This window comes from Jaculus jaculus, chromosome 10 (assembly GCF_020740685.1).
Source record: "Jaculus jaculus isolate mJacJac1 chromosome 10, mJacJac1.mat.Y.cur, whole genome shotgun sequence".
In the NCBI taxonomy this organism is placed as follows: Eukaryota; Metazoa; Chordata; class Mammalia; order Rodentia; family Dipodidae; genus Jaculus; species Jaculus jaculus.
In genome coordinates this window covers 5,101,687-5,127,896 of record NC_059111.1, presented here as the reverse complement: position 1 = coordinate 5,127,896, position 26,210 = coordinate 5,101,687, and the positions used below count along the sequence as shown (strand labels likewise).

General features: G+C 47.2%; 1 protein-coding gene across 1 annotated transcript in view; it reads right to left on the bottom strand.

Annotated features, from left to right (window-relative positions):
- The window catches only part of LOC101595853 (myocardial zonula adherens protein), a 102,514-nt gene that overhangs the window by 56,898 nt on the left and 19,406 nt on the right, over window positions 1–26,210 (bottom strand). Inside the window, exons 3-6 of the mRNA XM_004662499.2 lie at window positions 13,968–14,123; window positions 8,186–8,278; window positions 4,204–4,317; window positions 1,579–1,731 (exon numbers count right to left, since the gene is read on the bottom strand). Coding sequence (XP_004662556.2) covers window positions 1,579–1,731; window positions 4,204–4,317; window positions 8,186–8,278; window positions 13,968–14,123 — 516 coding nt within the window. The remainder of the gene's footprint in view (window positions 1–1,578; window positions 1,732–4,203; window positions 4,318–8,185; window positions 8,279–13,967; window positions 14,124–26,210) is intronic.

Here is a 26,210-nt window from a genome sequence, read left to right as displayed (position 1 = left end):
AGGGCAGGCAGGGAGGAAGGTGGGTGAGCGGGGCACGGACAAGATGTGCCACTGTACACTAGCCGGACCAAGGTGCTCCACAGGAGAGAATCATTCTTCTATGTATGGGGGGGGGGGGCACACGTGTTCCATGGCCAAGGTGAGAGAACTTCGGGTGTTGGTTCTCGCCTTTCACCTTGTTTCAGGCAAGGCCCCTTTGCTGTTCGCTGTGGCACTTGCCTGTCGCCACCTCCCAGCTCACTGTGGGCATTCTGGGAATACAGATACGTTCTAGTGCTGGAGCTGCGAACTCGGGTCTCATGGATGCACCACAACCAGTATATCCACAGAGCCATCTGCCCAGGCCTCGAGAGTGAATCTCGAGAAAACGTGAATTCTCTAAGTAGCCCCACTAGGTGTGCTGGCCAGTTCCAAGGTCAAACCTTAGTTAAACTCAGATTACAAAATCTGGACTGGTCTCTTCCCCACCTGCGCATTTTCCCATATGTGTCCATGAGACCATCCTGACCACGAGAGGACTCTGAGCTGGGTGTCTCTAGTGGCCTGAGTCCGTGCATCTTAAGCAGTGACGTGAGAGGGATCTCCGAGGCTTGTGGAGTGTGTCCCCAAACCAGAGGGCATGTGTGATGGTTAATTTCCTGTATCAATTAGATTTGATCAGGAATCAAATGAGACATGCCTGTTGGGGAGGTCTACGAAGGCTTTTCCAGGAAGGATTAAGTGGGGGAGAAGGACTGTCCCCCAGAGTGACCAGCCCTTCTGGTGGTAGCCTATATATAAAGAAGTTCCAGGAGAAAACAAATGGTCCTTTTAACTCTGCCTGCTTGCACCGCTTGCTGGTGGTGAGTTCATCTACCCTGTGGCTGCCATCCTTGGCTGACATGGAAGCCAGCTTCTTGGGTCTTCCAGTGTGAACTGAAGACCGGCAGCTCCGACTCCTCCAGGCCTTCAGTTAGTGCCGCCGAGGCAGGCATCCAGCCTCATGGACTGAGCAGCTACCAGGTCCTGACACACTCTCCAGCCTGCGGGCAGCCGTTATTAGACCTCCCAGGCTGTAAGCCATTCTAATCACTCCCCTTCATAATATATATGCATTCTATCTGTCCCGTTCCTCTAAGAACCCCACTTAATACAGCATGCCATCATCCTTCCCAGTCACATAACCACAATGCCATGGTGACTTGTAAGGATTCAAGGAATCCTTAGAAGGAAGCAAGGAAAGGAAGGAAGGAGTGCCCAACAGCGGTGTTTGTGGGGCACCCCCAATCTAAACGAGCATCTATGAAGACAGACATCTCTTTGGAGTCTCTGTGCCCTGGGGGGATTGGCTACAGAGGATGAGGAAGTCCAGTGGAAGACAGAATGCAGAGAGGGAATGGAAAGCCGGGAGTGGCGGCACACATCTTCAGTCCCAGCCTTTGGGAGGCTGAGGTAGGAGGATCATGGTGAGTTCAAGGCCAACCTGGATCACAGAGTGAGTTCTAGGTCAGCCTGGGCTAGACTGAGGCCCTACCTAAAAGCAAACAAAACGATGAGAAGGGAGGAGGGGGGAAAGGTAGTAGCGCCCTCAGTATATACCTTCATCTTCAGCAGCTGGTTTTCGACCTGAGCCACCTCCAGCTGCCTCTGCTTCTCCCTCAGCTTGTCCATGGACGCTTCATAGGTCTGCTGCAGATTTCTGATCTGATCCTTAATGTTGCTATTTTCCAAAGTGACATCCACAAGGGTTTTCTATTTGGGCAAAAATAAGAACGAAATAGATAGAGTGGTGAGAGAGGCGTTACCGCTGTTTATGCCCTCAGTTTCTCCTTGGTTGGCCTCCCTTTTCAAAACTGGCTCCTGCACGCCCCTGAATCTCCAGCACTGGACACTAGGTTGTGGGCACCTCCTACCACTGCCCCAAGTCACCTACAGCTTCCAGTGAGAGGGTGTGGACCCTCGTACTGGACAGTGTCCGTCAGGTCTCTCCTCTCTGATGGACGAGCAGCCTGGGAAGGCGCCCCACTCCTCAGCCTCTAGGAATTGTCAGGGAGAGCAATCGGCTACTACAGGACTACCAACGCCACCGACAAGCACGGAATCACAGGGTGAGTGAACTGCCGGGGGCTTCAGAAGACCTCTCACCCAACTCCCATCTCCAAAACCTCAGGCAGTCAGTGGACAGCATTCTTTTATACACACACACACACACACACACACACAACCTTGCAGTCTGGGGCTGGGGAGACAGTTCAAGAGGTAAAGTGCTTACTCCAGCCCCCATGTGGCAGCGTGTGTCTGCAACCTCAGCACTGGGAGGCAGAGATGGAAGGGTACCTACAGCTTTCTAGCAGCTAATCTGGCCTAGCTGGTGAGCGTCAGGCCACTGGCAGGCTGTGTCTCAAAAAGAAGTGGACTGCAGGGCTGAGATGACTCAGCGGTCGGTCAAAGGCACTTGTTTGACAAGTCTGCTCGTAAAGTCTGATGTATGAAGTAGCACATGTGTCTGAAGTTCACGTGCAGCAGTAAAGGCTTTCTCTCTCCTCACAAATAAATAAAAAAAAACATTTAATACAAAGAGGTGGATTGCATAACTGAGAAACAGCACCTGAAGTGGCCCTCTGACCCCCACTCATGCATGGGCAACCACACGCACACAAACATGCATATATACACACATGCAAAAAATAAAAACATAGAATAAAATAAACCCTTACAGCATAGACCAGGAGACCAGGACTCTTCTAAACGTGACTCTGCCACGAGCTGGGCACTTTGTTCATGCCATGGACCTCTGATGGCCTCAATTAATCTACAAAGCTCAGGAGCTGGAGATCATCCCCCACAGTTCTCTCTAGCCCGGATGTCCTATGCAACTGAAGCCGAGAGTCTGGCCTCTCTGCCAGTCGTAACACACACGAGAAGAATGGGCAGTGGATCACGCGCGGCTCTCACACAGAAAAGCAGCCAAGGCGCTTCAGCTCCAGTTGCTGGCTTCATCTTCTCATTACAAGGCTCTGTTGGCTGCCCAAGACTAAGAGCCTGACTCTCTGGTCTAGGACTGACCCTGTTCGGCGAGCCACAGAGGAAAATCCCTAGTGTCAGCTAGGTGGAAAATCTGCATTACTATGTTGGGTCGGGGGGGGGGGGGGGAACCCAGAAACATCATACAGACACCACTCAGGTCCAGACTCAGGTGAGGCCAAGACCTTCCTGGTGTTCTGGGAGTGGAATGGTATCAAGAGGGAAAGGAAGAGAGCCTTCTTTGGCAAGCCCCCTGATGACAGGAGGAAGGGGAGACAAAGGCTCCAGAATAAACCAGAGCCAAAGGAGGGTTTGGCCTGGGGCCAGGGGAAAACTGGCATACACAAAAGCAAGCCAGGAAAAGCGTGGGACTCAGAGGCCCCACCAGAAATGGGCACTCCCAGACAAACCCAAACAAGACCCACCCAGCCCCTCCCCACCCCCACAGGGGCCAGGCTTTGCTGTCATCCTCAGCTGTGATTAGGGAAATGGAGGAGGGCAGAAGCTACCATTGGTACATTTAGAAACGAAGAACAAGAGAAGCTATTCCAGGAGAATGGAATGCTTTGATCTGAACACCCTCCGATGACTTGCAAACTGGACAGGAGCAACTTGACTGGAAGATGGAGAAGGGAAGGCACCCGGTTGTTAACTCTGAGCAAATCAAAATGATCAAGAGAATGACCAACATTCCCTTGAAGTGGGTCGACAGTATGTGTTCCTAAAGGTAGGATGCCAGGTTTTTCCATTTCTCTGGTAGATTAACACATGATTCTATCTAATACAAAATAATTCCTGAATTAAGTGCTGTATGTGGGAGTTATTTTCCAAGAAAGAATTCAGATTGTCTTTGGGTACATATGCCTTTTCTGTGATTGGATGGGACTTCCTGAAGCCCCAGGGACATGGAGGGGGGAGTTGATGTGTTGTGTGGGCACAGACCACTCAGATGTCTAGGGCCGCAGGCGACGTCTCCAACTCTGAGCTCGGGTGTCCGACCCCACTGCAGTGAGTGCCAGACAAGAGCTTGGAAGTATTCCTTCCCACTCCCTTCACTGTCTCCCTGGATCCATCTGTACTTCAAGGGCCATGAATGACGCTGGGACATTCCGTGACTTCTCTGCAGAGAGCAGGACACAATCCTGGTGGAGTCCCCTGTCCTGCACAGAATAGTGCCACCTAAGGGAAGCAGAGGAATACCTGCAGGCCGATGGAGTCTGACGCCAAAGTGGAGTTCATGGCATTGAAGCTATCCAGGGCTGCTGACTGGGTTTGGATGTGACCCTCTAGATAGTCCTTCTGAGCACTGGAAACCTAGACAGAGGGACAGGACAGTCACTCAAAGCCAACCCACAGCCCATGGCAACTTTAGCAAGGCAGAAACATTTTTCTGAGAACCACATCCATTTGAACAATATTTACAGTAAAATCCTGAGATTACAACAACAGCAGCAGTATTATCTGGGGCGGGGGAGATGGCTCAGTGGATAAGGCCCTTGCCCATGAGCACCTGAGTTCAGAACCCAGACGCCATGTAAAAAGCTGGAGCTGTTGTGGGCTTCTAGAACCCCAGCATGTCAACGGCAAGATGAGAGGAGGAGACAGTAGAATTTTGGGAAAGCTTGTGGACCAATTAATTAGCCTGAATAGAGTGGTAAACAACCAACAAGTGCCCTGTCACAAACCAGGTGGAAGGTGAGGGCATACCCAAAGAAGTGTCTACGCACATGTGCTATGTATGACACACACACACACAAATACCACAAGTGACCCTGCCTTACACCTTAAACCAGATGGAAGGCAAGGACTTACCTATAAACGTGTCCTCCTATCTACACAAGTGTGCCGTCACTCACCCACAAGTGTGCACACACACGTACACACATGAATAGCCAACAAGTGACCCTGCCTTACACCTTAAGCCAGCCAGGCGTGGTGGCGCACGCCTTTAATCCCAGCACTCTGGAGGCAGAGGTAGGAGGATCACCGTGAGTTCAAGGCCGCCCTGAGACTACATGGTGTATTTCAGGTCAGCCTGGGCTGGAGCGAGACCCTACCTTGCAAAACAAAAACCAAACAAACCTTAAACGAGATGGTAGGCAATGACATACTCAAAAAAGTGTCCTCTTATCCACACACACACACGCACACACACACACACGAGAATAGAAAGGCAAGCATGACTTGCTCTGGGCAGTGTTTTCATGTTCACCCACACAGGCTTGCAGCTGCACTGTGCAGGAGACAGGGAAGAAACAGTCAGGAAGGGTAAGTGATCTGCTTACAGCCACACGGCTGGGAAGGCGTACAGCTAGGAGGAGAGCCAGGTGGGAATCTTGCCCTTCCCACGTGCCGGGAGTCTACTTCAGGCTCACCCAGTTCTCAAGGGCTTTCCTGTGGCCACAACAGCTGCCTTTGTTGGGTGTGTGTTTAATGAGCTTGAGAAAGTTTCATCAGAGGCCAGTCTTGAACTCGACCTTAACAGGGGCTGAGTACAGATAGGCAGGGAAACAGTAGGAACAGGGGTAGGGGTTGTCAGGAAGGCTCTGAGCAGACCCTCTGTGACCTAAAGGGGCCACAGGAAACAGCCTGACCCAACAGCATGGAAAGTGCCCAGCGGAGGGGGGAGAATGCTGACCGGGAGCCTCGCTCTTGTTCACGGCTACGCTCTGGTCAGGGCATGTGTGTGGGCGGTTATAGACAGATCCCGATGTGGCTGTAGTTTGGGGGTGGTCTGGAGAATGGGGAGGCTGCAGGAAGAGAGCTGGGTTCTGAGCTCGGTCTAGCGGAGCAAACAAGGGTGAGGTGGTGCCTGAACGCTGTGGGCGGGTCTTGTTTACATTGATACTGCTGATCCTCCTCTGGCTCTGAGGACAGTCATTAGTGGCCACCAGGGGCTGCCAGGGTAGATTTCCATAGCAAGGTATGACTGTCACAAATCTCCTCCCAAGTGCCAGTGAAAATGGGTGAGGTGGGTATGTGTATGTATTCCCTTTCCCATGATGAAGGCTACAGGTCCTCGGTCAGCAGGTAATGGACAGCTCAGCCATGAAGCCTGGCTGACCTCCCTGTCCTCTTCCCGGAGATGCTGACTCCTGTGGGAGGTATGTCATATACTCAAGGAAGGACTCATCTTTGGGACTGTTCATTACAAGGGTATCCTTTGAATCCCTCAAATGATTTATCTTGCTGACATTATATGAAGCTTACTTTTCTTAAATTACTTAATAGGGAGTTTACATGATGCATTTATAAGTGTGTAAAGGCAACAAACTGAAATAAATATCTGTCCATTCTTGTCAAAGCTACCAGGTTATCACTGAATCACCCCTTAGTTAATTGCCTCACAGCTAATACTTTTTGAATTTTCTTCTTCCTCCATTCCTCCCTCCCTCCCTCTCCTTCCCTCCCTCCCTTCCTTCCTTCCTTTCTTTTCCCCCACAAGGTAGGGTCTCATTCTAGCCCAGGCTGACCTGGAATTCACAATGTAGTCCCAGGGTAGCCTCGAACTCACAGGGATCCTCCTACCTCTGCCTCTCAAGGGCTGGGATTAAAGGTGTGTGCCACCACACTTGGCTTGGGTTATCTTTAAGTCACTTTTGTGCACATACAAATTGATCCTGATACATTTATGTTCTCCCATTTTATATAAATGGTACCAATCCATCAACATCACACTGTTCCATCACCCAGTCTCTCTCTCTGAACTTTTTCCCTCTATCTCTTTGAGTAACTCACTTGCTCTTTATTTGTTTGTTTTGTGATTTTCTTGATTGGAGATGACATAATTCACTTTCTTCTGGATGGACATTTTGCTTTCCAATCTTTTTACTATTACAAATAAAGGCTGCAGGGCTGGAGAGATGGCTTAGTGGTTAAGCGCTTGCCTGTGAAGCCTAAGGACCCCGGTTCGAGGCTCAGTTCCCCAGGACCCACGTTAGCCAGATGCACAAGGGGGCGCACGCGTCTGGAGTTCGTTTGCAGTGGCTGGAAGCCCTGGTGCGCCCATTCTCTCTCTCTCTCCCTCTTTCTCTCTGTGTCTGTAGCTCTCAAATAAATAAATAAATAAATAAATAACCAAAATTTTTTTTAAATAAATAAATAACAAATAAAGGCTGCAAAACAATTAGCCCAACCCCTGCAAGTCATCTTACCCATTGGGGGAGGGGCCTCAGAAGCTGGCTCAACCAGTAAAGCGATTACAGGGCAAGCATGCGGACCTGCATTGGGATCCCAAGCACCCATCTAAAAGCCAAGTATCACGGTGTAGTGTGACTGTGATCCCAGTACTGGAAAGGCACAGATAGGTGGATCCCTGAAGCTTTCGGGCTAGCTAGTCTACATGCATTAGTGAGCAGCAGGTTTAGTGAGAAACCCCGTCTCAAAAAATAAGAGAGAGTGCCTGAGGAAGATATGCAATGTTAACCTATGGCCTCCACATGCACATGCACACATAAGTACACAACCATTTGCGCAGACATACATACACACACACACACACACACAAAATAAGTCTTTGAAGCTGGGCATAGTGGTCCATGCTTATAATCCCTAGCACTTGTGAGACAGAGATAAAAGAATCAGAAACAGGGTCATCCTGGGCTACAAAGTGAGTTCAAGGCCAGCACAGGTTACATGAGACCCTGTAAAAAAAAAAAAAAAGTAAAGAGGAAGGAAACAGGAGGGAGGGGAAGGAGAGAGAGGAAAGAAAGGAAGAGAGGGAAGGGAGGGAAAGAAAGAAAAGAACAGACTTTGACAGAAGTGCCTCAACTACAAAGAAGATCATTCCTGAAGGTTTTATTTTAAGTAATAAAGTTCCACCTATGATAAACATTCCCTCAGTTCAGGGCTGGAGAGATGGCTCAGCAGTTAAGGTGTTTGCCTGCAAAGCCTAACAACCCAGGCTCAATTCCCCAGTGCCTACCCCATTAAGCCAGATACACAAAATGACATATGTATCTGGAGTTCTTTTGTAGTGACTAGAAGCACTGGTGTACCCATTCTCTCTAACTGTCTCTGCTTGCAAATAAATACATAAAAATATATTTTAAAATTCCCTCAGTACAATCTAAGTGTGAGTTTATTTGCAGGAACACAGGTCCTCTCGAGTATCTCCAGTGACCAACAGGAGGTCCAAGCTCGGCCATCCATCTGCAGCCCAGGCACTGACACTCAGACTTACAGACAGTTCCTGGGTGAGCTGCCGGATCTTCTGCCTCATTTCATCGTAGTCTCCATACATCCGCTTCCGTACTTTCTCCAAGGTGGCCCTCACCTGCAGCCCACAAAAAAAACACTAGTTAGAGATCAAGCTATAACTTTTTCATGAAAGACGCCCAAAACTTTACTAACAAGAAGAAGGACCCACAAAACAATCTTAAGAATAAGACAAATAGCCAATTAATGGAGATCATCCCCCAACACCCAGCTGGAAACCAGAGAAATTATTCAAATATATATGCATATATATATAACTATAAGATTAACAAATATTAATTATCCAAATAAACTGAACAATTGCTGGTTAGTCAAAGCTCACTAACACCCTCCCACCACCCCTCTTCCCATCACAGGTTTTTTGTTTTGTTTGTTTATTTTTATTTATTTATTTGGAAGCGACAGACAGAGAAAGAGAGAGAATGGGCGCGCCACGGCCTCCAACCTCTGCAAACGAACTCCAGAAGCGTGCACCCCCTTGTGCATCTGGGTTCCTGGGGAATCGAGCCTTGAACCACAGTCCTTTGGCTTCACAGGCAAGCGTTTAACCGCTAAGCCCTCTCTCCAGCCCCCATCACAGGTTGTTACAAGCAGAATGGTCTTCCACTAGCTTGACACTGTAAACAGACTAAAGTATGAAAAAAGTCCAAACGCAAACAACAACCTCCAATTTTCTCTCTCTGCTCAGAAAGCCAAAGAGTAATTAAATGTCTCGTATATGAAATGGGAAACATATGAGCCTTAAAGAGTCAATAAATGCAAAAGTCAGGGCTGGAGAGAGGGCTTAGTGGTTAAGGTGTTTGCCTGCAAAGCCAAAGGACCGTGGTTCAATTCCCTAGGACCCATGTAAGCCAGAGATGCACAAGGGACACATACATCTAGAGTTTGCAGTGGAGTGACGTGCCCATTCTCTCCCCTCCCCATCTTCCTCTCTCTCTGTATCTCTCAAATAAATAAAGTATATTTAAGTTTTTTTAATTCAAAAGTCAGGGGCTGGGGAGATGCCCCAGCTGTTAAAATGGCTTTCTTGTAAAGGCTTCCAGGCTAGGTTCAATTCCCCAGCACCCACGTAAGTCCAGACATAATCCAAAGCTTGAGGTTGTACCAGCAAGAGACCTCTTCTTTAGAAGGTGGAGCACAACAGACACCTCAATATGTCCTCTGACTTTCACATGTGCACTACGGTGCGTGTGCATGCACACGCACACACACACACACACATGCATGTGGGAGTGTGCGCAAAAATAATTAAATTTAAAATAAATAAATTCAAAAGTCAGTTTCTTAATCACCAATACCAAAAGTGAAAGTGACCCCCAAAACACTTGCTCCCACAAACACTTGCAAGTTTGAAAAGAAAACAATGTAAGCTTTACAAACAGCCCTTGCTTCCACCCTATCTCCCAGTGCCCAGAGATGTTCCACAAAGTGCTCTGGAACCCTCACACACACAGGAAGTCTTGAGAGTTCCCTCCAGGAACACTCCTGGATCTCCCTCTAAGGACTGAAGGACAGCTGTGTGGTTTGAAGTCAGGTGTTTAGGAACAGTCCTCAAGACCTAACACTGAAGGTGTACTTGCACACACACGCTGCCTTGTTTATCGGTTTGTTGCTGTTGTTTGTTTTGTTTTGCTAGAATTGCAAATGTGGGGCCTCATTTATGCAGGAGCTCTGACCACTGTGTCACCCAGCACACAGCCACTGTTTTGAATTACACTAGACGCCAGTAGCAAGGTCAAGACCTCAAGCCTTCCCCAAATGAGTTCTAGCAACAGTTTACTTTCTTGCCACTCACCACAAATACCTGGCGGAAAGAAGGCTCAAAGAATGCCTTTCCAGGGGCTGCAGAGATGGCTCAAAGGTTAAGGCACTTGTCTGCAAAGCCTAACAATTAAGGTTTGATTCCCTAGCACCCATGGAAAAGCCAGATGCACAATGTGGCACACGCATCTAGAGTTCATCTGCAGTGCCTAGAGACCCTGGTGTGCCCATTCTCTCTCACTCTCTCTCTGTCTCTCTCTGCTTGCAAATAAATAAAGAGAAAAAAAATGCCTTTCCACTGTAGGCCGGTGGAAGAACACTGCCTGTGGCCCTGAGCTGCCTCTAGGGCGTCTGTCACCAATGGTGAGGGGCGGTGGTGGTGAGGAATGGGGTGGGATCCTGACCTGGATGCTGTTCCCACTGGAGGACAGTGCAGGAAGCCACCAAGGCCGAGCCATCTCTCATCAGGGAGAGAGGGCAACAAACCCATCCACAAACTTAGGAATGGGCAGGCGGGGAGGGATTTAAAGCTAGCTATGTAAGGTGGGGCCTGCAAATGATCTTTACATTGCAGAACACAGTGGAAGTTGGTAACTCCAGGTCAGAACCAGCTCTGCGGCTTTGCCACACATCACTTACAGCTAAGAATCAGCTCGAACCTGCTGTCTTTGTCTTGGGCAATTTGAGACTCTGTGCTCTACTTAGAAGGGTTACCTGCAAAGCAATACCATGCTATTTGAAGCATGTCAATGAGAAAACAGTTCCTTGAGCAAAACGGAAAATTAAAGTTGTGGGGAACAAGTAAGAATGGAGACATCCTCTGGGAGGTAGGGTAACCAGGGATTTGAGGCTGGTGCTTGTTGAATGAGTGTGTGTGTGTGTGTGTGTGTGTGCGCACACGTTTTCTGGCTTTTGCTCACTATTTGTGCTCAGCATTTATTATTTTTTATGTTCATAAGACATATAATAATGTTTATGCTTATATTGCATGTGCACGTGTGTATGTGTGCGTGTTCACATGTGTGGGTATGTACACATGTGGAGGCCAGAAGTCACCCCGGGCCGTGTCTTTCTCAATCACTCTCCACCTCATCATTTGAAACCGTGTTTCTCACTGAACCGAGAGCTCACAGATTCAGCTAGACTTGCTATCCAATGAGCTCCAGGGATTCGCTGTCTCTGCCTCCCCAGTGCTGGGTTAACATGCCCACACCACTGTGTACAGCACTGTGCCTGGGTGCTAGGGATCTGAACTCAGGTTCTCATGCTTGTGCAAAACGCACTTTACCCACTGAGCTATTTACTCCAGCCCCAGAAATGATAGTTTCAAAAGCTCATATAATAGCTAGCTATTCATGTCATCTCTCCCAAATCAAATGGGGCTCACAGAGCTGGAGACTGTGACCTCAGGGTCAGAGACTGGCTCCACAGCCTACACATGATAAAACAGAAGCCTCAGAGGGCAAAAGTAGCACACCAGGCCTAACTCAGAGTTGGCCCTGTGAGCTCACAGCCCTTGCTCACAAGGCCAGGGACCTCCGCCTGCCCTGGGCTGCCTCTGCTGTTCCTAAGCCTTAAGCCACAGGTCAGCATATGAGCCATCAAACAGGGGGTTAGAGCAGCTCTTCCCTCTTCTATCTACTAGTCTAGTAAATCTGGTTTTAGCAACAGCAGCATCAGTCAACCTAGGGGGACACTGGGGAGAAAAGAAAAATTTGGAGATAGATATTAAAAAAGACTTGAAGAAAATGCTACAAAATGCTAACAGGCATTCTGGCTCAATAGTGAGATGATGGGTGATTCTGTTATCTTTACTCATATACTTTCCTAAAATCTTCTCAAAAGAATACACGACTTAAAATATAACAGCCTTTAACCACTGAGCAAGTAGTATTCTGCAAGATATAACCAGGGTCTGGAGAGATGGTTTATCCACGTAATCCAGATGCACAGGGGGATATATGTGTCTGAAGTTTATTTGCAGTGGCTAGAGGCCCTGGCATGCCCATTCTCTCTCTCCTTCTCTCTCTCTCCCCTCTCAAAGAAATAAATATAAAAAATATTTTGTAAAAAATATATAAACATAAACATATAAAGAGGGGGGGGCAGTCTGGACAGAAGGGGCAAAAAGCTTAACCTTAAAACCATGTACTCTGGCTAGTAAGTCCCAGGCCCAGAATCAGGTTGTCCCCCCACAGCAAGCCACTGGTCAGGGAGACCCATGAGTTTCCCAAAACAATGTAGGCTATTACAAAATACTTGATGACCTGCCAGAGCTAAAAGGTAAGACCCTATTACTGAAGACACCACAGGCTGTGATCACAGGACATCAGAATACCATGTGGAACAGAAAGAGAAACTAGCTCTCTCCTGGCTACCCTTCACAGTGCTTGAAAGCTCTATGGGATCCACTGGAGGACAACATGAATAAACAGGGGATCCTGCTGACTATGAGATCAACCAACCAGACAAGAAGTACACACTTGTGCAATAGTGGCACACAGCCTCTATGGGTAACCAACCATTCTCTGACTGGGACAGAATTCATACCTGGTATTTGAAACCAAGTCAGAATCCCATGATCAGGAAACTCAGACTTTAGAAAGGAGCCCCCACTGCTCTCTGGAGAGGAAGAGTGGGCTCGTACACCAAAAAGAAGCCTCTCAAATCACTGTGCATTCCCCCTTTAACCAAAGCTGCTCTCGCTCTTGGTTGGAGTATCTGCTTTATTTAACAGATGGCAGAGAAAATGGAAGAGAACCAAGATCCATTGATAAGATGAGAAGAGAGCCAACTGCCTACCACAAAGATGTGCCACCTCTACCAGATCTGCCAAGGCCCAGGAGAAATTACAGAGGAAGAAGCAACATAAATACTGTTCTTACTTCCAGTCTGACATCCAGTCCCAGGGTGTTGGTGACAAACATAGTGATCAATCAAAACCTATCAAAGCAGAAGCCCAGAGGCTACAGAGAACTCAACACTAAATCAGGCTGCCAGCAGGCTTGCCATGGCTCAAGGAACATCATGGAAGATTGGTGGAAGGATTTTAACAGCCACAGATTTAAGTAGGAATATCTTGAGGCACAGTCTTCCCACTACCCTACAGGGACTGGCTAAGGCCTTCGTGACCCCACAATGAATATCATAACCCCACTGAGGAGGGCTCCCAGGGTAAGCAGGGTGAGGGGATAAAAAAATATAACTTGTACATATATATATATATTAAAGTGAAAAAAGAAAAATATATAAGAAATAGAATATTAAATACAAATAAATGACATTATGGACTTGGGTCATAAAATGTCTATTCTAGTTGACTTCCTGAGTCTTTTCAACCCAACTAACTGGCTTGAACATGCCAAGTCTGTTTACGCCCCGACAGTGATGGTGTGGGACAGTGCCTGTCACTGTCCTTGGCCAATATAACACAAGGGGAAGTCTAATGGGTGGGTGGCAGGGTCTTGCAAAGTGTCCAGATGTGAGCAGCCTCTTTGCTTTCTCCAAACACCTTCATATTTCATGAAGAGGAACAAACCTGGGGTTAAAAAGAAAACCTACCGAAACCCAGAGAAGCAAACCCAGAGCCTGGGGCCCTGCTGGGGCCCTCAAGCTTTCATCTTCCTCACCAGGAGAGACATTTTCTTTGAGTTGTCTTTTCTCTTGTATCCAGTACGTTGTATCCAGTAATACCCGAATTTATATATCTGTCCAACATACATATTAGGTGTGTTTGGAGCATGAAGCTGAATCTCCTAACAGTCTCCATACTAGGCCCTGTAGAAGGAGCCTGTGACATCCTGGTCACCCGTTTAGGAAGATCCACCTCACAGAAGCCCAAATGTCTCTTTAATATTACCATGAGAAATACTTCCATGCCAAATAAGACTAAAAATTGCTCATCAACGCTTCCAACAACGCCACCCTCCTTTTTCCCTGCTTCATAAGGAATCTAGACCAGAAAGAGAAAGCCTTAAGGAGCTCACATCTTTGATATAGTTCATCTCTTCTTTCAGCTGATTGGTGGACCACCCATACACCACCATCTCCTTCTGCTGATTTGGATCTGATCTTCGCACCACACCGTAAACAACACCTTGAGGAAGTTTCCTGGTAGGTTCTCCATTGCTTAGTTCAGGGGGCTGGAAGAAGGACAGTAAAGAGAAAAGCAAGCAATGAATCATTAAGCCACATGAAAACATCTGTAATACTGAATCCTTGTGTGTGATGACATAGGCTGTGCCCAGCCCTGGGAGCCCATCTGCAAGGGTAAGGAGGCAGAAATCCAGCTAGACCTCTGCTTGATAAGTGGTGTTTGGCATAGGCTGGACCTGCTTGTGCCCTAGGGAAAGGGCATCTCTTGCCAACTTCTTTCAAGGCCTGATCCACAAACCTTGTTGACATCTGCCCAGTCCCATTTTCCCAGAGCCACACCCCTTTCTAATTCTCGCAAAGGTTCCTGAGGACTTATGTCATGAAGCTTCACACTCAGATGATGATGTTTTCTCCCTAATTCTGATGACTTCAACCTCCTTACTAAACACGTGGCCTGCAATGCAGGAAGTTGAGGGTGCCTGTCACCTGGGAGTCAAATTATCCTGTAAGGGTAGGGCCGACCTGGCTGCCAAGTTTAAGGAAGTGAAGTGGAGTCAGTACACAACCTGCTGTGTCCATTCATGAAATATTTCTGAAAAACCAAAAACCAAGCAGAGGTAGTCTGACTCCAGCCCCAAAGAATCTTCTTGCTCCTGCTAGCTGGTCTTAATTCCTTCAGATAAAGCTTGGCTCATCACTGAAATGCAACCTTTCTTGGAAAAGAGTAACACATCTTAATGCAGTGCTGTAAGTTGAAGGTTCCAGGAAGCAGGGGGAAAAAAAGAAAAGAAATTAGGGTTTGTTAAGCAACAAGAAACATTCCTTAGCACACTTAGCTTACAGCCACTCCATGACACAATTTTCCTCTTCCCTTCATAGGTGAGAAACATCATATTGTCACATAATCACATAAGGTGTTAATTATCCCTCCTCATACCAAAGGGTGTGTTAGATGGGGACAGAGAGAGACAGAGTAGAGCCTGAAATACATGGAAGGGACAGAGGCAAGAAGGAAAAAAAAAAAAAAACCAAGACCGAGGGCCAAGACTTTATAAACAAACTGGCCTCCTCCCAGCATTCCCTGGGGATAACCCTGATAACTGGATCCTACCATGGCCCAGAAGCCTGAACCCCACTGGGCATCTCTGTTCTTCTGCCAACTTTTCAACTGCCTTGGCATACATTCTTTCCAGTCTTCACAAAATAATTTTAGACATACACAACTGTAATGTGCATTTTTCAGTTCTTCATTGTGTCACAGTAGTAAGTGCTCTATGGATCCAATCAGCCTTTACAGGTTTACAGCGTTTACACATGACAAATTCCCATCAGTAGTGACCTCTGAGGAGACCACTGAGCTGGGGTAGAGATGCTGGAGACCAGGATGCTGTCCTTTCATTCTTTTTAAAAATTTTTAACTCTATTTTTATTTATTTTTTATTTGAGAGAGAGAAGCAGAGAAAGGGAGAGAGAGAACGGGCACTCCAGGGCCTCCAGCCACTGCAAACAAACTCCAGACACACGCACCCTCTTGTGCATCTGGCTTACATGGGTACTGGGGAATCGAACCAAGGTCCTTTGGCTTTGCAGGCAAATGCCTTAACCACTAAGCCATCTCTCCAGCCCCCTTTCTAAAATTTTTATTTGTTTATTTGCGTGCACACACACCAAGGTCTCTCGCTACTAAAAACCAACACCAAATACTTTTACCGCTTTTGCATCTGGATGTATGTGGGAGCCGGGGAAATCAACCCAGGCTGGCAGGTTTTACGTGCAACTGCCTTTAGCCACTTGGCCATCTTCCCAGCCTTCCTTTCATTCTCTGTTCTCTACTTTCCTGAATGCTTTTTATAGTAACAAGTTTTTAAAATTGTGTGGGGGCGGGTATGGTGCATGTGCTGTGGAGTGATACGTGCAGAGGCCAGAGGAGAAAAATAGGTGTCCTCCTTCATCCATCATCCACAGTTTCCCTGAGGCTGAACCTTTGTCTGAATCCAGAACTACAGATTTGTGGGCTCCAGCAATTCTCCAGTGTCCATGCTTCACAGGACTAGGGTTACAGGTATGCATGCCCACGCCCAGCTGTCTATGTGGGTGCTGAGGAACTGAGCTCAAATGGTCTCAGGCCCCTCTGGCCTCATGTTTGCACACCACGCACTCCTAACTATCGATCCATCCCTGCACAATGAAATTGGGTTTGTTTTTTAAAAGAAAAAAACAATATGTTGCTTTCCACCCTTCTGCCCCTACCTAGGAGGCGATGGCCTGCAGGGCCCGCGCACTGCTTCTGGCAGCGCTTACACGGGCGCCTTGCACCTGAGCCCCACGGCTCTGCTGCGCTTCCGTCTGCCAGCCTCGGCGGCTGGGCTCTTCGACGGTTCCTGGTGGAGTGACTGGCAGACAGCAGGCTACTCCTAATTGCCAGATGTGTGATTAGGAAGAGGAGAAGCTCTTCTGAAACTCCACACACACCAGGAAACAAAAGTATGTTCTTTCAGACGGGGACTCCACCCAGTTCCTGAAAAACAAGCTGACAGGGACACAGGGCTTTGAGGAGATGATTCTAGACACGAAGGGGCAAGGTCGGTGGCTGCACACAGGACGGCACCACCTGGGAGAAGGAGGGACACACACACAATGCTAGGACACGGGTCTAAGACCTGTGCACACTGGTGTACACCTGTAATCCAACAGCTCAGACACTGAGGCAGGGGGATTGTTGTGTTTGAGGCCAGACTGGGCTACAGGGCTCCGGTCTCAAAAACAACAGAATTGTATGCATGGAAAAGTGCCTATACACTGAGTAAAGATAAAAATGGAATGTGTGTGTTTGTGTATAAAACCTCTAAAACAAGATGCAATTCAAACCTTTACTGGCAATCTCCTCAGTAAAGTGGAATGAAATACTTTTTTCTTTTCTGTTCTTTTGTATTCGAATTTTTGGCAAAAAATCCAAGTGTTATTGTTGAGTCATTTATGTTTCAATTTTCAAAAAGAAACTAAAAGTACAAAATGTTAATATGTCAGCATGGATCTCACAGACCCTCAGGGAGGGACTGGCCACAGGAGTGGGCCCAGGAGCAGAAGCAGGAACCTGGATCCTGGCTGCTCCCAGGGGGCGGCTGAGGAGCTACTGGGCTGTGACCAGGAACGGATGGAAGAGATCGATGAAGAAAGAGGAAGGGGAAAATGTTTGCTGTCTAGTAATTTCATTATACGTTTTTTTCTTTAATCCCCACAATAGATTACTAAGTAAATATTATTAGTTCGTTCAGGGTAATCACACATCCTGTGTATGTTTTTCCAAACCTGAGCTCTTACTGGACTACAGTACCTCCAGACCAGCTAAAAATCAGCACAGCCGGGCTGGAGAGATGGCTTAGCGGTTAAGCGCTTGCCTGTGAAGCCTAAGGACCCTGGTTCGGGGCTCGGTTCCCCAGGTCCCATGTTAGCCAGATGCACAAGGGGCGCACACATCTGGAGTTCGTTTGCAGAGGCTGGAAGCCCTGGCGCGCCCATTCTCTCTCTCCCTCTATCTTTCTCTCTGTGTCTGTCGCTCTCAAATAAATAAATTAATTAAATTTAAAAAAAAATCAGCACAGCCACATGGCACCCCAGAGAGTCTCATGGGTAGGAAGCCGCCAGCCAGCCCTCAGGTGCAGAGCCATCTGGAGGGCTCCTCTCCACTCTCCCACCCTGCCTCCCCGCCCCAATCCAGCCTCACTGCCTCTTCCGTTCTTCTATCATATAGCTTTCCGTTTTCCTCAAGCCATTTACACACTCTTTCCTCTTCCTTTCAGCACTGCTGGACAGACATGTCCCTTCCTCCAGAAGTCCTTCCTTGAGCCCTCAGTCCCATTAGACTTCCTCCCGTCTCTTCTCCACACGCCCACAGCCAGACCCAAGAGAGTGCAGGTTCCTTACAGACAGGCCTCCTGCCCTGTCAGCTGTCAGCACTTACAGACACTGTCTTCTTTCCCGCTCTCACCCCCGGCACCCAGGAAGGACGGATGCACAGTGACTGTCAGTAACTAGTGACTGAATAAACAGGGCTCTTTAGAACCTGGAAGAGACTTTGGGGAATCACTCAGAATATTAAAATGTGGTTCAGCTGAGAGGATGTCTTTGTTCCTCTTAGATGAAGGGATGTGTAACAAACCTGCACCCAGTCACAAAACAGCGCCCAGAGAAACTTCAGAAGAGCAGAGAATAACTCATTTTTACAAAATGTCAGTATGCTTATGACAAATATTAGAGAACAGAGCTGTTAATGTTTGGCAATGCTCATGGATAAAATTTTCTCCTCTTGGAGACATTTAAAGTATCTCTAAGGTAAATATTAATTTTAAGCATGATAAAAGTATTATAATAATATTTTAACTAGTGTTTACCTTTGAGAGAAACATGCTGAAATATTCATGACATATTTATTTATGCAGAGTGAAGGAAGTGGACGGGGAGGAGACAAGGCAGGATTGGCCATGAACCCAACGAGGGAGGCTTGTCCATCTCCTAATGCAAAACTTCAAATCTCTCCATAGTTAAAAAGACTTTATAACCCTCCTAGTAATTCTGCTTGATATTTAACCCTGTTTGTTTGAGGGGGGGGTTGTTTTATTTTTCAAGGTAGGGTCTCACTCTAGCCCCAGGCTGACCCAGAACTTACTCTGTAGCCCCAGGCTGGCCTCGAACACACAGCGATCTTTCTACCTTGGCCTCCCAAGTACCGGAATTAAAGGCATGTGCCACCACACCCTGCTTGATATTTAAGATATCAAGTTTTAAGATATATGTATGCTAAGCAGATGGGGAGATAGCTCAGTTGGCAAAGTACTTGACTCACAAGCGTGAGGACGTAAGTGTGATCCCCAGAACTCACAGAAAATGCCATGCACAGTGGCATGCTCCATAGTGCTAAGGAAGCAGAGACAGGGAGACTCCTGGTGCTCACTAACCAACCACTCTGGTCTACTTAACAAGCTCCAGGCCAGTGAGAGACTGTCTCAAAGGAAATGTGGGTAACATTCCTGAGGAACAACACCCATGATTGTCCTCTGACCTCCACATACATGCTCACACACATGCAACTGCACACAAACATATGGAGACATGTACCCAGGCACACACACTCTCTCAAAACAAAATTTAAAAAATATGTACATACACCCACATAGATCAATTACAAGTCCTTTAAACATACAAAAAAATCAAGTAAAATCTCCTTAAGAAAGACATCTCTTGGGGCTAAAGGGATGGCTCAGCAATTAAGGCACTTGCCTGCCAAGTCCAACAACTCAGGTTCGATTCTCCAGTACCTATGTACAGCCAGATGCATAAAGCAGCGCATGTATCTGGAGCACTTTTTCAGTGGCTGGAGGTCCTGGCACATCCATTCTCCCCCTCCCCCCCGCGTGTGCGTGCGTCTTCATCTCTCTGCTTACAAATAAACAAATAAAATATTAAAAAAGAAAGACACCTCTGTACATGCTAGAATGGAAAGAAAGTTACTAACCAAAAAAGGAAACAGAAACAACAAAAGCAGCACTCCTTGACCTGTGTAAAGTGCATCGGAGTGAACGGCAGGTGGACACAGTGCCGTGCCCGGTGAGGCTCATGAGCAGGTTATCGCCCATGAACGCTCAAGGCTCAAAATTTACCTCCACTCACTAATGATGGCTCTTTTCCCGGGAAGACGAAGACACCACAGAACGGTACTCAGTCTAAAATGCAATGTCAAGAAACCACCTGCTATTCATAGGGGGCCTTATTTCCCACCTTCTGAATCAGAATATGTCCTCTTGCAACACAACAAGCTTGGTGAAGGCAGGGCTGTGCCTGTCATGCTCACAGCCATATCCCAGTACTGAGCATAAACAGATACTCAATAAACATGGTTTTAATTTGCCTTTGTATCTGGCCTCTTAGCTAATTTGGGGTTTGAGGTTTTTTTTTTTAAATTTTTTATTTATTTATTTGAGAGCGATAGACACAGAGAGAAAGACAGATAGAGGGAGAGAGAGAAAATGGGCGCACCAGGGCTTCCAGCCATTGCAAACGAACTCCAGGCGCGTGCACCCCCTTGTGCATCTGGCTAACATGGGACCTGGGGAACCGAGCCTCGAACTGGGGTCCTTAGGCTTCACAGGCGAGCGCTTAACCGCTAAGCCATCTCTCCAGCCCTTTTTTTTTAATTTGATTTATTAGTTTTCTTTTCATCAAATACAGGCAGTTTGGTACCATTGTTTAGGCTCATCTATGATCTACCCCCTCCATTAGACCCTCCTTGTTGATGTAAATGGGTCGTGCATTGTGGAGTTAGTCCCCAGTTATTGGTATGCACCAATAACTGGGTTTGAGGTTTTTTTTTTTTTTTTTTTTTTTTTTTTTTGAGGTTTTGTAAAGCATTTATTGATTGATTGATTTGCAAGCAGACAGAGAGAGGGAGGAGACACAAAGAATGGGCTCACCAGGGCCAATGCAAACGAACTCCAGATGCATGTGCCCCTTGTGCATCTGGCTTACGTGGGTCATGGGGAATCGAACTGGGTCCCTTAGGCTTTGCAGGCAAATGCCTTGACCATTAAGCAATTTCTCCAACCCAATGGCTGAATATTTTTTCTCAATTTTTGTTAACATTTTCCATGATTATAAAAATATCCCATGGTAATATCCCCCCCACTTTCCCCTTTGAAATTCCATTCTCCTTCATATTACCTCCCCATCACAATCATTGTACTTACATATATACAATACCAACCTATTAAGTACCCTCCTCCCTTCCTTTCTCTTCCTGTTATATCTCCTTTTTAACTTACTGGCCTCTGCTACTGAGTTTTTTCCTCTTCATGCAGAAGCCTAATCATCTGTAGCTAGGATCCACAAATAAGGGAGAACATGTGGCGCTTGGCTTTCTGGGCCTGGGTTACCTCACTTAGTATAATCCTTTCCAGGTCCATCCATTTTTCTGCAAATTTCATAACTTCATCTTTCTTTACCACTGGGTAGAACTCCATTGTATAAATGTGCCAGATCTTCATTATCCACTCATCAGTTGAGGGACATCTAGGCTGGTTCCACTTCCCAACTATTATAAATTGAGCAGCAATAAACATGGTTGAGCACGTACTTCTAAGGAAATGAGATGAGTCCTTAGGATATAGGTTTGAGGTTTTTGTTCTGTTTTGTTTTTGAGACAGGATGTCACTGTATAACCCAGGCTGCCCTCTAACTTACAGCAATGCTCTTGCCCCAGCCTTCCAAGTTCTGGGATTACAGGTTTGAGCCACCACTACAGAAAGTAGACAAACAAAATATTTGTAACTGGGGCCACACCAGCGAACTTGGACATTGAGGGTCACTCAATCAATCCAAACTGGGGAAAAAAAAATCATTTTGCTTAGGGGCTCTCCGCAAATAAACAGCAGCAGAAACACAACCTAAACAATTAAAACTGGTGGGAGTCGCCTGAGCAGCCAGCCTCTTGCCTCAGCGGCCAGGATAGGCAGCTGGGTCCTATGTGCAAAGTGTCCATATGGCTTTGCAGGACCATGGCATAAATCAAAGAACTTATAGAGGAGAAGCCAGGTCACTTGCCAAGGCTCTTGCTTTTTGCCTCCTCGTTCCAGCCAGAGGGTAGCAGCTGTCTCAGGAGGGCTGTGTGCAGGCTACAGGGCACCCTTTCTATCTTACAAGCAGAAGTCAGCACTTTCAGGAATGTGTGCCAACCTGTTTGGCCGTGTGTCCGTCTTAGTGACTGATGCATCTCAGGTCATGACTCATACTTCACACTGTTTTGCCTTCTAATGACAAAACTAAACATAACAGCTGAGCCCAAGGTCTTTCCACAGCCTGAAAGAGAAACCAAAAAGAAAGGGCAGCTGTGTATCCTCAGAGAAATGGAACCCCAAAGATTGTATGAAATGTTGTAACATAGGCCCAGAAAGGCAAACACCATATATTCTGGCTCATATGTGGGTCCTAGCCTCGAATGTTTAGCTTTGTATGTGAGTTGAAGCAAGTCAGCAGTAGATGCCAGGAAGCTAGAGAGGGGCCAGAGGGGAGCAAGGCGAGGGGAGGGCTTAAGAGAGGGAGCAGTAAGTAGAGGGGCAGAATACTGGGGTGCAATGGTATAAGTGGGGTCAGGGGAAGGATTAGAGAGGAAGGGTTGGTAGAAGGATTAGTCAAAAGTAAAGATGTTCTAGGGCTGGAGAGAGATGGCTTAGCAGTTAAGGCACTTGTCTGCAAAGCCTAAGGACTTGTGTTTGACTCTCCAGGTCCCATGTAAGCCAGACACAGTGACACAAGCACGCAATATCGCACATGTGCACAAGGGGGCGCACACATCTGGAGTTCAATTGCAGTGGCTAGAGGCTCTGGTGTGCCAATTTTCTCTTATTCATTCTCTCTCTCATAAAAAGGCCAGTCTGTTGGGTTTGCCTCAAAAAAAAGTTATGAAGAAGCCATACAGAAACATATTTCTTCAGTAGCTAACAATAAACATGTTTTAAAAAGGAAGAAATTTGGGCAAAAGTATCCTCTGGAGGTAGATAATGTTGTCTAGAAGCCATAGCTTTTTTTCTAGAAAATTTCAGTGTCAAGGGTGGGATATCTTCCAGAGAGTTGCTGGCCAGGAAAATCCCCTGATACCCCCAAAACTCTACAGGCCATTGCCAAGGCTCTAGGTTGACCGGAACTAGATGGTAAGACCCTATTGCTGAAGACTCCACACACTTGGGCTGCAGGTCACTGAGAAATCAAGTTTGAGCTGAGCTGAAAGCCTCTTCCCTGTTGACTAGCTGTCAGGATGCTGGAAAGAGCTATGTAGCCTGCTGGGGAACAAAAGTCATCGTTGGGGGCTGGAGAAATGGCTTAGCAGTTAAGGTGTTGACCTGTAAAGCCAAAAGATCCCGGTTTGATTCTCCAGGACACACATAAGCCAGATGAACAAGGTGGCCCATGCATCTGGAGTTCATTTGCAGTGGCTGGAGGCCATGACGTGCTCATTCTCTCCCTTTCTCTTTCTTTCTGTCTATCAAATAAATAAAATAGATTTTAAAAAAAGTCATCGCTGGTCTTAACCAGCAGTGGACCCTTCAAGCATTACAGCTGGCCAGTCAAGCTAAATGTAGCAACTGGTTCAGTGGTGGCATCTCTGACTGAACTTTAGGCTTGGTACTGAAAACCTAATCAAAAGCCTATAGCTGGGCCACAGAGACTTCTTAGTGGTTAAGGCACTTGCCTGCGAAGCCTAAGGGCCCATGTTCAACTCCCCAGATCCCAAGTCCAGATGCACAAAGGTGAGGCAAGCGCAAGGTCACACATGCCCATTAGGTGATGCAAGTGCTTGGAATTTGATTGTAGTGGCTGACGCTCTGGTACACCAATTCTCTCTCTCTCTCTCTCTCTCTCTCTCTCTCTCTCTCTGTCTGTCTCTCTGTCTGTCTGTCTGTCTGTCTGTCTCTAAAATAAAAGAAAAAAGAAAGAAAGGGTGGGGAAAAGCCTATAGCTGTAGAGGTCATAAGCCCTAGGAGGAAACTACTACTATTGTCTGGCTAATAGGAAAGATTGTGTCCACCAAACTGCTCTCTAAAAACATACGGTTATGCCTATATATTAATGAGACTTTCACTTCTGATTAGAGCAGCTTCTCTTTTCAGATGGTAGTTTCAGATGGAGTTCTGGTGACCCAAAACTCACCAAAGTGCTAAAAAGGGACAAAGAAGTGCTCAGCACCACGTGGCGGTTGTATTCGAGACCCCACAGTGGCTGATGCTCCCTACACAGGACCTTCCAGATAGGAGGGAAAGGATGACATCAAAGTAGAGGAGGGACTAGCTGGAGAGAAGAAGGGGTTCAGTGGAGGGGGGTTCAGAGGGGTGAAAGTGGAGGGCTGTGGGAGGGATTATGATCATGGTGTACTTCCATACCTGGACATATGGAAGTTGTCAATAAAATGTGAAAAATAAATAGAAAAAAAGAAAGAGAAACCTTTAGCCAACGAAAGTATTTGTGTTTTTGTTAACTGCACAGACTAAAGAGAGACCACTTCCTAAGTAAGTCCATGGTCTGAAACAGACTGATAGCCACTTGAGAGGAAGCGATCCAATCAGAAGTCCTAAAGAGGGCGATAGTTACAAGGACAGTTCCCTGGTAGGAGGTGGCTTTACAGGCTTGGTACTGAAATATATACATATGTATTATATTTTTTTTCTTTGCAGACCATAGCTACTGAGGCCCATCAATCTCAGTATGAGAGGGAAGAGTAACTTGGAGGGGGGAAAAAAGACAGACATACAGGACCTGAGCTCAATCCCTAGAGCCCACGTAAAAATGCTGCGCATGGTGACATGTACCTGTCATCCCAGTGCTGGCGAGGTGAAGACAGGAGGATCCCGAGCGCTCACTGGCCAGATAGTGCCGGGCCAACGAGACAGCCCGTCTTGAGAAAGGTGGACGGTGTTCCTGAGGAACATCACACAAGGTTGTCTCTCTCTTTCTCTCTCTCTCACACACACACACATATTACAAAACAGATGTCCTACACACCTTAGTCAACCTTGACTGATAAAACAGAGCCATCCTAAACAGACTTTGCCCAGTAGGGAAAGCACGCAAGCAGATATCCAGGGCTGCGTGACCTAACTCAGAACCGCAACGCTGTGCAACACCAGTGCCCTCGCTGAGCTTCGGGACCTGAATGGCAAGTGGACATCGTCCCACAAGAGTCAGGGCCGAAGTTACGAAGTAACAGATATCAGCCACCTGGGCGCACTACACAGTAGATTCTGGTCATTTCTAGTATTAGCACGGTGTTTCATTGCATGTCTGGGGGCTGGGGGGATTCCTCAGTTGTAGAGCATGAAACTAGCACTGCATACAGCAACAGCTACAAAACAGCAACCAGCCAGTCAGTTGTTGGTGCGCAGGTCCCAGCGCGTACGGATTTGGGCAGGAATGTGGGTATAGACAAAGCTCTTTGAAAAATGATAGCTATTTAATTTCAGAATTACCTACATCCCATTTTATTAAGCCACCTCTGAGTGTATGGGTTCCTACTGAATTCTACATCTCTTGTCCAGGACGTTCTGTAGGTACGCCTCGTTCTTAGGTCTTTTTGCTGCTGGCGTTAAACTTACCACGTCTGCTCTGTCAGGGAAATGCCATCCCTCAGACAGGCTTTAGTCCCGGGAAGACAGTCTCAGCCTCACTCAGAAAGCGAGAACAACCGGGAAAGCTGGAAAGGGGTGTGCAGCAGAGGGCTTGTACCTTCTCAGGGTCGACAGGAGTGTGGGGTGCAGGTGGCTGTCAGTGGGCAGTGCTGGGGAAGCAGCACAGCCTGAGCTGAGTCCGAGAGCCACTGCTCTTACCCTGGCTGCCAGGGACAAACCACATGTACCAGTTTGAAGAAAGGCCTTCATAGTTACACAAAGTGGGGGGGGGGGATTCTCTACTAATAATTCCATCTTCTAAAAGCGGAAGCCGAGGTGAGCGAGGAAGCAGGATTGGAACCCCAGGCTTCCTTGCATCCTGCAGGGCTGTTATCAGACAGCGGCACACACAGAGTCGATGCACCCACCCCAGAGGGCATCCCAGCCCCCACTGCAGTCGTGAATCATGGCAGCACCCCCACCTCACCTGGCAACAGCCTGGATGTTGTATAAACAGTCACGCCAAGGACGAGAACCAGCAGGCTTACTCATCCGGGCTTTTAAAGGAGAGGGGCTATAAAACCTGCCGGCAAGGGTGTCCTCCGCGAGACACCGTGCTGGCTCAGAGAGCTTCCGACTGCTTCTAGACCCACACATCTGTTTTCCCTCTGTCCAGTTCTCAGAGGTCTAGAAAGGGTGTCATTAAAAACATCATCAAGTCACCAAAGGACACTTACAATGAAAGATGTTGTCTGTTTCAAGCTATGCTGTCCATTTGCATAAGACTACACACAGGTCAAAGACGATCCCTAAACAGTACAGTGAGATTCTGGTTTGGTACCACATACTGCCGTAGCTGGTGAAGGTCTCTTATTTCCCTCCCCCCACCTTCTCTCTCTCTCTCTCTCTCTCTCTCTCTCTCTCTCTCTCTCTCTCTCTCTGTGTGTGTGTGTGTGTGTGTGTGTGTGTCTAAGTGTTTGTCTGTGT